We start from the raw sequence: 13,092 nt of genomic DNA on the forward strand, positions 1-13,092 counted from the left end.
GGTGCAGTTGGTACATTGGGAGGAAGGGAAGCCACCCAGAGAGACCCAGACAGGCTGGAGAAGTGGGCCCATGTGAACTTAATGAGGTTCAACAAGGCCAAGTGCAGGGTGCTGCACTTGGGTCAGGGCAATCCCAGGTATTTATTCAAACTGGGGCAAGATCTCCTGGAGAGCAGCTCTGTGGACCCCAAGTTCTAGTAGATGAGAAAGTGGACATGAACCAGCAGTGTGTGCTTGCAGCTTGGAAGGTCAACTGTGTTCTGGGTTGCATTAAAAAAGGGGTGGGCAGCAGGGAGAAGGAGGTGATTGTCCCCCTCTACTCAGCTCTTGTGAGGCCCCATCTGCAGCACTGCGTCCAGGGGCACCCTAGCTCAAGTAAGACATGGAGCTCTTGGAGCGTGTCCAGAGGAAGCCCCTAAGATGATCAGAGAGTTGGAGCACCTCTCCTGTGAAGAAAGGTTGAGGGAACTGGGCTTGTTTAGCTTGGAGAAGAGAGGGCTCTGGGGAGACCTCATTGTGGCCTTCCAGTACTTGAAGGGAGCTTATAAACAGGAGGGGGAACGGTTGTTCATGAGGGTGGACAGTGATAGGACAAGGGGGAATGATTTAAAACTGAGATAGGAGGTTTAGGTTAGATATTTGGAGGAAGTTTTTCACACAGAGGTTGGTGATGCACTGGAACAGGTTGTTCCAGAGAGGTTGTAGATGCCCCATCCCTGGAGGCATTCAAGGCCAGGCTGGATGTGGCTCTGGGCAGCCTGGTCTGGTGAGTGGTGACCCTGCACATAGCAGGGGCAGTGAAATTAGATGATCTTTGATGTCCTTTTCAACCCAGGACATTCTATGATTCTATCATCAACATATTGTGCAGACTAGAAATCCATCCTTTTAATTAAAGAAACAGAACATAGACAGCTCTTTCAAAGCCCAACATACTTCTTGCCTGCTAATGCAGTGAAATCTTACTCAAAATCACTGGGGCAAGAGAGAAGGCCCTGAAAAGAATTGCACGCTCTCCCGTAAATCTTCACAGTAACAAACTGTGATAATCTATTTTTGGAACAACATTACTTTAACATCAACAGTGTAATCACCAGCTATGTCTTATGCTTAGCTGTCATTTGAGCATTAATTGTCACTAACATCTCCAGCCTTCCTTCTCCATTTCCAGCCACGCTGTTTCACGCATTTGCCATGATACTCCTCATCATGTTTTGGACCAAAGGGTATTTCTTACAGTCTCTCAGAGCAATGCCACAGCCCTCTCCTACTTGTGCTCCAGAGGGGGGGGAGGGGGGTGAGTCAACACTTCTCTATGCCCTTCATCTAAATGCATCATTGAGCAAAAGAGCCACGTTAGCTCTGCATCAAGGTCTATGCTGCATTTACAAGGCTCATCCTCGGTGGCTGGTAGCAAAATCCTCATCTTCTGCCCAGTGCCCTTCCTTTACTTACATGATGCCAGTGACAAATTCTTCCTACATCATAAATGTTGTCACAAGTACTGAAATACCCAATGGGTGACGGAGTTAGTATTTCTAAGTGTGGTACCAATGGCAATTTTGAGCAATTATTCCACTGCAGAGATCACTGTAGCAGGTTTCCATCACCATAGCTTGTGATTATTCTGATGGCAGCTGTTCTGCAGAGGTCATAACCACAGGCAGACTGGTGCTGGGTGCTTTCCATACTGTGCAAAACACATAATGAAGAACAGAAGGGAGTTTGGGGATTTGGAGCAGCTCATATCAGGGTTAAAGAGCCAGTCTGTTTAAAGTTTGCCCATGTCACGTGATTGAGGAGGACTTAAGAGATGGGCTTTGGGACCAGAGGAATGCAAATTTGCACAGTAGGAAGTAGAAAGGGGAAAGCCTCGGGGGCCTGCAGGTTATTTTGATCAGGTCAAGTGCCCAGATTTGCAGCAAATTGCAACTGCTTGAGTTTGCCTCAAGTTCTTTTGATGAAAACCACCTGAATAAAGCATGGGTGTGGTGTGGTTTTCTTTCAGCATTCACAGCCCTCTTCGTCACCTACAAACTGCTCCTACTGACTGATCCCAGAGCCTGTTAGGAATCTCTGATGTGCTGACAATGACTGCTTAGAGAGAAATTTAAGGCTGACTGTATTTGGGGAATGCTTCCTAAGGCTTTAACTTCTCACTTTTATTAGTGAGAAGTTCTAGGGAACAGGTAAAGGCTGTATGCTGAAAAACAATAAAAAATTATTGCATTGTATGCACTGATTATATATAGTGAGTAGTTTTGGAAAATCAGAAAATTTTGTCAGCCTGACATACATTTTACAGACAAAGATATTTACGTATCTTTTCAGTCCTTGTTTTCCTGAGACTTTTAAGGAGTAAGACTGATTTTCAGATTCAGATAATTCTGAAATACTGGATTGTCATTCATTAATATAGATATATATATAAGCTGTATGCCGGCAGGTAGCTACTGATTGTTATGTTGTACAGATTGTTTTAGAAATGTGATTCATACATTTTTCTCTTCATGTCAACACAACAAATCTATCTTGTTGAAATATGCTTGTATTGAGGAGAAGAGAGAAAGGAGGCCTGCCTACCTGGTTTAAAAATAGAAAATCCAAGTCATCCTGTCCATCTGGGACCAGAGAGATAATTCTATGGTAGGCTTTCAATCTTTATTTTCATTTGATGTATTCCGTTAAAGTTCTTGTTGATAATTCCACTGTTTGTCGCCAGATGGCAATGCAATGACGTTATCTTGTAACCACTCTTGAGTCCGAGCAGCAGCCGGGCATTCATCAGGTAATGGCACAGTATTGCTCACTGTCAGATCGCATTAGGCATTATTTCTCAACACAGTCATGCTTATACCTTCAGAGTTGCTGGCACGGCTGTGATAGCTAGTGTTTTTAACATTTGTAATGCAACTTCGTAAGAATAAGTAAATAATTTAGACCAAGACCTACACCAGGCTTAATTTGTCCATGTATTGCCATGAGGGATATTGCAGACAATCACTGTCTAATTGCAAGAGATGAACAGTAGCAGCAGCTCCTGCCTGTGCCAGGTCTTGCACACACCTGAAAGAGGTGTGCCTCAATTCCCTTGCCCACCCTTCTGAATGGGTTCCCAGCTTCTGGCCATCAGCCACTGCCTATAGCATTTCCTACTCTTTCAGTGCACAACTTCATGGCTCTCCTTGTTTCTCTCTCCCTATCAGCTCTCAGCTCTAGAGCTCTACTGCTTCCTGGTATATTCTGTCATGACCTTCTGCTACAGCTTGACTTACAAGTACAAATCCAAACCACAATGTAATGCAGGAAGTAAAAAGAAGAAACCTGGGAAGTAATAAATGTGTTGAACAGTAACCTACTACTTGCCGCCTGATCCAGGGCAGTCGCCTCTGATGAGAAGCTGACTATGGCAGTAACACTGCTATCAGTGCTGTTATCTGAGCAATCAATCACTTTGAAGTTGTTTCAAGGGTAAATAGATCTAGTTTGCGATTTTTATTGCAGATCAAAGTCTGTGTCTCCTTGATTTCCAGCAGACTCATGCATTTGGTAGGGAACTAATGCTGTGATACAGGAAATGAAAAGACAGAACAGTTGCCTCTGACTGTCTCATATGGCACAAAGCTGGATGGAGTGTGTCTTGGACATGCAACAGAATCTCTGGTTAGTGTTAACACTTCAGCATAGACTGTGCAAACAAAATGATAAATACTGGTGAATTTCACATTTTTACATTTGTTTTCCACTACTAAAATGATCTTGTTTTCATGTGAATAGTGATTGTGCTGTGGACAGCTGTGCATATGTGGAAGATTGTATGTCAAGAAAATAACAAACAGAACTATTTGCTAGATCATAAATCAAAGCTATACATACTGCAGAAAAGGGAGTCCAGTACCTCATGAAAGTGTGGTATGTTCCTAATGCAAAAAGTTGCAACCTTTTCCTGGTCTTAAAATAAATTCTATGCCCAAATCAGTTTTGTTAGTACACAATTAGAGATTTCTACTCCAGCCTTTTGAATGTCAAGTTGAATAAAGTTAGACTTAAAAGGAAAAAAACCAAAAACCAAAAACCAAAAAACAAAAACAACTCTCTTGAGAATTAGAGGAAAAACAAATTGCTGTGTGATCATAACTGCCATTCCTTCATTCTTCTGAAATGACTTCCTTGCAGTTCATCTGCATACAAAGTATCAAATGCAATACCAAACTTATGGGGTGGATGGAACGGTTTGGCAGTGCTCCTCACATTATACAAGTTGCAACTAGTAAGCTGTAAAAATTGTTATGGATGCTCATAACAGAAGGAAATCATTGTAATGAGGGATCCATTCTGTCCCCTTTCAAAATGTTTTTTGTTTTTCTAACTGGTGTTACACCTTGCCACAAAGACTCCGGGCAGTTAGGCGCCAGGTGAGCTCTGCAGTTGTTCATATGAATGAGCAAAGCTTTAAATAATACAGCGTAAAGGAAGGTGAAGAAGTGTTTAAATATAGCAAAAATGAGGTTGTTTTTGTATATCATCCTAGAATGTTGACTGCAGTACACGTACAATGGACATGAGCCAGCAGGGTGTACTTGCAGCCCAGCAGGGGCATCCATGTCAGCAGCTCTGTCTGTGCCCAGTGGGCTGAGAGCAGAGGGGTGATGAGAGGGAGTGGGTTGGCTCTGCAAAGGGCCCTGAACTGGCTCTGTGCTCGGGGCTGGATCTCCCTGCCAGGAAGCAGCTGCATGTCACAATATTGGGGCGGGGACAGCTGGGAATGAGGGTGTGGGGAAAACCTGCCTGCCCACAGAGAGCGAGCCCATCTCCTTCTGGACATGGGGCTATGGAGAATGGGAAGGGGAAGGGGAAGGGGAAGGGGAAGGGGAAGGGGAAGAGAAAGCCCTCTCTGTAGGAAGGGCAGACCTTCAGTCTTTGGTGCCAGGCCTCTGCCATCCATCTCCAGGACAAACAGGCCGTCCTCGAGGTTGTGACTGCCATGATGGCTGTCCTCCTGCAAGAGGAGCTGCACCGAGAGCACGTCTGGGAGCAGCTCCTCTGACTCGTGCACCCATGTCAGGATGTCCAAGACACCATCATGGCCAAGGTGAGATGTTGCACAGGGCTCAGTGTGGAGCCCGTACAAGTGCCATGAGGGATCAGGGGGATGCGGGAGGAGGCAGAGAGCAGTTGGAGAAAGAAGGAACAGGTGTTCAAGGGAGGTCTGAGGCTTCCTGAGTTCTTCAGTAAGGAAGGAAACGCGTGGACAGAAGCCAGGAGGGAGCCAAGAGTCACTGGACTCATCTCCTGGGGATGGGAGGCTTCACCAACACCACCGTGGGGCTCTGAGTGCCTGAGGAGCTCTGTGCTAACAACTGGGAGGACCACATCCAGTTGCATCTGGTGGGGGAGAAGAGGGCTGCTGGGTGAGAAATGCCTGCAAACAATGCCCAAGCATGGCTCAGTTGAGAGCATAGAGAGTCTCTCGGTGCTGCTGGGAGGGGGCACAAACAAGAACACCTGTGCAGGAGCTTCTCCCAGCAGACAAACCACTGGGAAACAGTTTTCTGCTCCCAGGTGGCTAGATGTGGCTCTCCTGGTCTCTTGCAGAGCCTCACTATCTTTCTGGAGGCCTTAGAGGGAGTTGAGTCCGTCATCCCAAAGGACAAGTTTCTGGACATCACCACTGCCGTGTTCTACCAGGTAAGAGGAGCCTATCCTTGCACCTACAGCTGTTTCTCTCTTGGCTAAATCTCAGGAGGACTGTAAAGCTCCGAGCCTCTGATGGCTGCTCAGCCTTAGCTCTTGCTTGCCCAAGGCTGCACCAGAGCCATGCGTGTGCCCCTAGGAATGCTGTGGGGCAGGCTGGGTTTTGTGTGTGTGTCCTCTTCCCGAGAGTGCCAAGGGAGATGAGAGCTGGCAGCACAGTGTCTTTTCCATCCTCAGTTCTGATGTGATTTTCTCAAATGGACCTTGTTCCCACAGCTCTCTGATGACACCAAGCAGCACAGCGAGGCTGATAGCAGAGAGCTGACCCGCTGCATGCTGCTGCAGGGTAAGGAGAGGAGCTTTGGCGATGCTTGCCGGAGCCCTGGCCAAAACCTCTCTCAAACCTCACAAGTGGACATGAGTTGCTCGCTAACATAGTGTGGGATTTCCTTCCTGCAGCCCGAATCTGCCCAGAGGAAACGCTCCTGTTTCTGCAGTCACAGCTGGGCGATGAGTGGGAGGCTGGACGTGTGGCAGCCCTGGGTCTGCTCAGTGCTCTGGTTTGGTCTGATGGTAAGTACCACGGGTTGGTACTTCCAGGGATCCCTTTTGCCATCTGGGTTGTGCCTCCACGCATGTTTCTGTGCATCTCTTGCAGAGCCTGTGATGACAGAGATGCTGCCCGAGGTTGCAGAGGCTGTGCAGCGTGTGTGCAATGACTCCAGGACCCGGGCGAGCTCTTTTGGGAAAAGAAAGTGCTTTTGGGGTGTAGCTTGTTGTTAAAAAATTGGAGTTGTATCATCACAGAATCACAGAATCACAGAATTGTAGGGGTTGGAAGGGACCTCCAGAGATCATCGAGTCCAACCCCCTGCAGGGGGGTTTGCAGGGTGGTGATGCTCCTACTGACACGGACAGGGCAGGGGTGACCAGGGAGGTTGCTGGGGCATTGACCACATTGTCACTACGGCTCCTGTGGGAAGAGCAGGCAGAGAGGAGAGGACGGGTCCCTGTGCTGTGCATGGACCTCTGCTCTTGCTGTCTCTGCTCATGCCCAAAGGGCTGCCCCGATGAGCAGGTGGCTTCCCTTTGCCTTCTGACCAGGAAAATCACACCCACAATTGACCCCTGCAGGTGAGGAGGGCTGTTCTGTATTTCATCAAGGATCTGCTCAGCACTAACGCCCGGAGCTGCTCAGCTTGGGATCTGGTGGGACACATCTTCAATGAGTTCAGCCGTGCCACAGGAAGAAGGGTAAGGACAGTAGGCAGCACCTTCTTTTGGAAGACCCATGCTGTCAGAGGCTGGCACAGAAGCTCCGGTGGGGCCACACCTGAGCCTCCTGAGAGGCTCCTGAGAACTGAGAGTAACCGGTGTTTCAACACCACTGTTGTGCAGGCAGCCGGAGACCTTTCTGCCCAGGAAGCCAAGGAAGAAGGAGCTCTCCAAGAGCTGTGCATGGGCATCCTGGAGTCACTGGATGTCTCTGTGAGAGGCCCTCCTGATGCTCCTTGCCTTCACATCACGTGTTCCTCATCCCATTCCAACACCCCAGGTCCCTCCTCCAACGTGCTCTGAAGCACACAAGACTCAGGGAAACTCACTGAGTCCTCTTCATCTTTGAGCAGAGGCAGGAATGCTGACATGCTCAACTGCCTCATTCCCTACAGCTCCTGTGGCCGTGGCTGTTGCTGTTTGTGGTGCCAGTACATGGGCATGCTGATTCCAGTCTCCCGTTGTGTCCAAGCCCTGGCTGAGAGAGAGGACCTGACAGGACGGCAGATAGCAGATCTGGATCCTCATTTTGTCAGCTCCATGTTTCAAGGTAGGAGCAGAAACTCCCCCATTGAGCTCTGCTGACCTGTGTTAGCACCCAGAAGGGACAGAGGAGCTGATTGTGGCAGGGCATGGAGTGTCTTGGAGTCTTACTCAGCACTTCTTTCTCCTTGCAGGCCCACTGCTGACTCCCCAGACACTGCTGGCACGCCTGTTGGTGAGTAGATGCTCCAGAGGCCAGTGCGAGGAGCCCCCCCCCCCCAGGAGGAAGCAGCATGGCCATGGGCAAAGCTGTTGGCTGCTCCTTGCCTGTCAGGGCAGAGCCAAGCTGCTTCCCTCTGCTCTTGCTGCAGAAGTGACCCTGCTTCTCCTTGCTCTCGCTCAGGTGGTGTTAGGGAGCCCTGTTGCAGGCAGTGAACTCCAAGTCGCTGCCTTGCTGCTGATGCAAAACCTCCACAAGAGGTTCCACAGAGCTGTGGGGGCCATGTGGGCTGCTGAGATCCCCCTGCTGCTGCAGTGTCTCCAAGGTAAAAAGCGCTGGTGGGGAGGGAGAGGCCAAGGCAGGGAAGGAGGGGGGGAGTGAAAATGCAGCTCTATAGCATGGCAGAGGGGAAGTGTTTCCTGCAGCCCGGTGCTTGCTCTGCTGCTGTTCCCATTCCAGGGAGACAGCGCTGAGGCCCAGGGACCTTTGCCCCCAGGGATCTGCCCGTTCCAGAACACGGATGGGCCCTTCATGTCCCCTCAGACAGCAGGGACATGACAGTCTGAGCAGTTAGTTCTGCGTTCCTGTGGGGACAGTGTTTGAGGACAGGGACACTGTGGAGGGAGTGTGGGTCCCAGCTTGGCAGCATCGAGTGCCCTGGCCAAGCCAAGTTTGCAGCAGCTCTTCGTTTGTGACCTGATCCCAAGTAAAGGTCTTTTGCTTCCTATTGCTGTGCAGGGAAAGATGAGAGCTTCCCGGACCCTGCAGAGTGGGAGTGCCGTCTGCTAAAGGTACAGCAGTGCTGGGAGGCGTGGTGCAGAGAAGTGCTTGCCTGCCTCAAGGAGCCCTGCTCCCATATGAGCCACTGCAGGACAGGAACAGCCTCTCAAATGCTGCAGCGGAGCAGCTGCACACCTTTGTGGTGCTGCCTGTTCCTCTCTGTCCCAAGCCCGGGGAGGGCTTAGGAGAAGAGAGGCAGGCGGCTTTAATGGAGGGAATGCTGGGGCAGCTGGGAGAAAGGCTGTTCTTGCAGACACTCTCCCCAGAAGTCTGCAGCAACTTGGGAGCGAGGGAAGAGGCAGAGGGCAAGGGAACTTTGGCTTCTCCTGTTCTCCAACAGTTCCTGAGGGCGTCGCTGGACACCATCATTGATGAGGCCTGGATCGAGGCCCTGAGCTGCGAGCTGAGCCGGTGGCTGAGCAGTTCTCCCAGCAGCTCTGGAGAAAAGGTGGGTTCCCCCTGGCTCTACCCAGCAGTTCAGCTGCAGGTGCCCTACTGGGGCTGGAGCTGCGGCTGGTGCTCTGCCCACGTGGGCTGCTCATGCTGCTTCCCTGGTCTGTGCCCCCCAGAGGGCCTTTTCCTGCAGTCTGCCTGGAGGCTGCTAAAGCTCAGCCCTGCAGCTGCTCTCAGTGACTCCCAGGAAGTGGGTCCTTCCCACCTGGCCCTCTCCCAGCAGGTCAGGCTGCTGCCACATCTCAGCTTCTTCCTTCCCTTCCCATCAGGCTTTCCTGTACAAGGCTCTGGGGACAGCACTGGGAGCTTGTAAGGGAGTCCTCCACGTCCAAGAGAAGCTGCTGCAGCACTTGGAGGAAGCAAATGCGGAGGAGCCATCGGAGGCCCAGGTGAGCTCTCCTCTCCTCCAGCTTCTGTGAGCATCCCTGCTCCATCCCTGGGGCCGAGGGCTTCTCCTGGCCCTGCTCCAGGCCTTTTGATCTCCTCACTGCTGCCATTTCCCTCAGGCAAGGACCGGCCCGGTCACCTTGGTTGGCCGCACCAGTAGGTTCAGGCCTGCGCCAACTGCTCCTTGTTCTTTTGTGCAGGGAATAATCTCTCTTCTCAGCCATGCTGCTGAAGGCAACTTCCACCCAGTCCTGGACACGCTCACCGTGTTTGCATCCAGGCTGTGTAAAGGCCGGAATGTGAGGATTTCCAGGCGCAAGAAGGTGAAGTATTACAGGTTTCTATCTTGGCATTCTTCTGCCTTATTTTTGCAGCAGCTCCTGCCTTGGGAGCACAGGTGCATCGCGGGGCACTGGAGGCCATGGAGCAAGTGTCTCAAGGCATTTCTCCCCACAAAGATGGAGCTGGACAGCACGAGAGCTCATGCCACACACAGTGCTCTCATGCTCGCTCATGGCAGCTTGGCACTGCGTGCCTCCAAGGAACAGCTGCTTGTCCACCTGGAGGGAGACATCGTGGGCAACGTCCTGATGCTGCAGGCATCAGGCTGCAGCTGCCAGGTGAGAACTTGAAGCGTGCTAGGGTGTCTGAGCACCTGATGCAGCCCCTCCAAATGGGGGAATGCTGAGATGGGCCTTCTCTTTTCAAAGGTCCCTTGAGGGACCATCTGTGCCCAGATGAAGATCCAAGCTTTCCCTTAGCATTGCCCACATGTGTCCCCCTTGCAGCCCTCAGCCCTTCCCACAGTTCAAAGAATGTTCTTCTCTGTTGGGCCTCAGGACTTGCAGAACAACCTTGCGCTGGTGCAGAGCATCACGGACTTCAGCTCAGCCTTGCAAGCTGTGGATGACTCTGCCTGCTTTAACCCTTCCTTGAAGGGCAAGCTTCTGGAGATCCTGATGGTGAGTGCCTAGAGACAGGGCTGTCTGCAGTAGAGTTCTGAGCTGTGCCATGGGGCTTGCTTCTCTGGAGGCATAAAGGTCTCCTTCAGCCACGTCTCCAGCTGGTGGGGACCTTGGGTGCTGGCAGGCAGCAGCTGGGCAGCAGGCGAGGTCCAGCAGCCGTGGAGATGCTGCATCCTGCAGTGCCACTGTGGGAAATGTGGGAGTGATGGGGCTGGTGTGTGGCAGTTGTATCTGTCTCTGGGCCAGACAGAACAGCTCTTGTGTGCCTCTTGCCCACTTTGACACTGTCTCTCTGGGACTTGCAGGACTTGCTGAAGAAGTACTGCTCAGGAATCCCTGTCTCCCCAGTGCCCCTCAAGTTGGTTCTGGCCCTGGAGCAGTTGAGGTAAGGTCTGGGGTTGCAAGGCAGGATGGTGGTCCCCATTTTGGATAGCTGCCAAAGGCCTGGAGGGGGCGGGGGGGAGGAGCTGTATCTACAGCAGAGATAGCTGGGCTGTTGTGCCCAGAGAAGCTGAGATTCTGGGCAGGGAGAAAGGCCCTGGTGCTTCTGTTCCCTGGCAGGGAAGAGAAGGGAGACCTGGAGTCTCCTTCCCTTCAGAGCAGGAGGTGGTTCGCTGCTTTCTCCTTTTTTCCTCCTGTCAGCAAGCTGAAGCCCTCTTTAGAAAGCAAGGATATGCATGAAATATTGGTTCTGTGCTGCAAGAACATTGTGATGCACCCTTCAGCGGAGATGATGCTGAAGATCAGAAAGTCACAGCAAGCAGCTCAATGCCTGCAGGTAACCTATCATAACTTTCTCGGCCACCTCTTGGTCAGAGCCCTACCTAAGCACACACAACCTATGCTCTGGCAGCAGCCATGATGCCACACCTCAATCCCCTCTTCTGCTTTCAGCTTCAGCAAACATCATTGAAATCTTTGGGCCAGCTCATGGAAGTTCTGCTCAAGACAGAGCCCACCCGTGGCTTTTTCCAGAACATAGTCCATGTGAGTATGTGGGGGGGTAAGGGAGAAAGCACGGTAACTGTCAATAGCGGGGACAGAGATCTGGGGACTGAGAAGGCGGTCAGAGGGGGAGAAATCTCCTGCTGACATGCAGCCCACTGCAAGCTCAAAAATGGGCAGGGAAATGGGCCCTGCAGGGGGAAAGGCAGGAGCCCATGCCTGGGGCAAGCCACAGCCAAGGAAAAGCTCCTGGGTTAGGAGGCAGGAGTGTCTGCAGAGAGCAGGAGCAGCAGTGCTGGTGCTCAGTGAGGTGGGGGGCCCTGAGGGAAAGCATCAGGAAAGGAGGGACAGGGAGAGGGGTGGCAGGAAGGGAAAGAAGAGACGTCCTCAGTGAGACAGATGCTCTGCCACAGGTCCTGCAGAGATCTATGACATCAGACAACGTGTGGGAGCGCAAGAAGGCCTGCAGACCTGCTCCCAGCTGCTGACTGTTTGTGAAGAGTTTCAAATGAGTAAAGAGCCCCACCACATGCCCTCTGCTCCCTCCCCCGTGCCCCTGAGCTAGAAGGCGAGCTCCATTCAGCTGTGCATGCTGTGTCACAGTGTGGGGAAGGCACAGGCAGGAGAAGCTGGGGCCACCTACAGCTTTATCCCTGCCTCTCACCCCTGTAGAGAGGAGATGCCTATGAGCACTTTGGCTCCTTGGTGGGATTGCTGGCACCTCTGACATGTGACCCCATGCCCACCTCCCACCAGTTGGCTGTCACCTGTCTCAGCTCCTTTCTCCAAATCCAAGGTGAGTAGAGCAGGTGTGCGCCAGCCCTCTGCCCTCCTCTGCAGCACTACCAGAGCCCCATGGGCTGGATCCTGTTTACAGGAGGGAGAGGAGCTGTGCACAGCTCTCTTCTTGTCCCCCCCCTGTCCTCTGTCTTTCTTCCCCTTGGAAAGCAGTTCCATTTCCAGAAGCATGACTTCCCTTTTCTCCCTGTGCTCTTTCTAGCCAAAGCAACCAACAGAGACATTGAGACAGGAGACATCAGGAGCCTGTGTGAGGGGCTGCAAGCCTGCAGCACCATCTGCCGGCTCCAGACCTCATCCAAAATGGCAAGGGTAAATGGACCCAAAAAAGGCTGGTGGGATCTCAGTGCATGGGCTTCTGCACAACCCTGCACTGATGACAGCAGAATGAGCTGTCACCCTGAGACTGCTTTTCTCAGCAAGTAGCAGAAGGCTCTGAGCTATGCCTGGCCTTCAGGTGACCAGTGCAAGGAGCTGACTCCATGTGTGTTTGTGTGTGACTGTGGCTGCTGGGAGGTAGGCTTTGCATGTAAGCAAACACCATGGGTAGAGAAGCTGAGAGAAGGCTCAGCTGCCTTCTGTATAAACAGCAGGAGCATTATGATTGCTGCATGAATGACTGGCAAGCTGCTGAACTAAGAATGCCCTCAAGACTGCTTTATGTTTTGAAGAGCTGCTGCAGAGCAGTGATAGGATCTCTCTTGCTTCTCATTTCTCTGCAGATCGTGTGTAGAAACTTTCCTCTAGAATGCACTGTCGACTTCATGATGGCCATCAAGGAGACCTTCCAGAGAGCCAAAGGAGTGCATGTGCGTGCTGCTGGGAAGTGGATGACCACCTTTCTGCAGATGTACAGAAAGGACATCTGTCAGGATGTAAGAGACATTCTTCCACGTGTCTTGCACTTTTGCTAGCTGTTGTGCTATGCCTTGTGCTGCTTTCCTCTTGTGCTGAAGAAGCACAGCCTGAACGCAGAGCCAGGGCATGGACAGGGTAGCTGGCATGAAATTTAGGCTTAGGTCTTGGCAGCATGTCAAGGGAGCAGGCACCACTCATGCACTGAATGTCCATGGTTACTCCCTGCAGAGTCAA

The 13,092-nt window shown here is 51.6% G+C and overlaps 1 protein-coding gene across 1 annotated transcript; it reads left to right on the forward strand.

Annotated features, from left to right (window-relative positions):
• Window positions 1-4,900: 4,900 nt before the first annotated feature.
• Window positions 4,901-12,875, forward strand: LOC122193001 (maestro heat-like repeat-containing protein family member 2B; the record flags this gene model as incomplete). The annotated part of the gene is given in 26 exon segments (XM_042893695.1): window positions 4,901-5,092; window positions 5,596-5,688; window positions 5,971-6,040; window positions 6,154-6,267; window positions 6,353-6,426; window positions 6,829-6,948; window positions 7,093-7,200; window positions 7,365-7,399; window positions 7,401-7,519; window positions 7,647-7,687; window positions 7,856-7,997; window positions 8,411-8,463; window positions 8,793-8,900; window positions 9,175-9,294; window positions 9,493-9,615; window positions 9,751-9,912; window positions 10,132-10,254; window positions 10,563-10,642; window positions 10,900-11,035; window positions 11,152-11,244; window positions 11,616-11,661; window positions 11,664-11,703; window positions 11,768-11,774; window positions 11,875-11,998; window positions 12,203-12,312; window positions 12,723-12,875. Coding segments are annotated over 26 exon segments (2,586 nt in total), but the record flags the coding sequence as incomplete, so codon positions are not given.
• Between the last annotated feature and the right edge of the window lie 217 nt (window positions 12,876-13,092).

This window comes from Lagopus leucura, unplaced genomic scaffold, assembly GCF_019238085.1.
Source record: "Lagopus leucura isolate 7727_CA_CO unplaced genomic scaffold, USGS_WTPT01 212-0_obj-0_obj, whole genome shotgun sequence".
In the NCBI taxonomy this organism is placed as follows: Eukaryota; Metazoa; Chordata; class Aves; order Galliformes; family Phasianidae; genus Lagopus; species Lagopus leucura.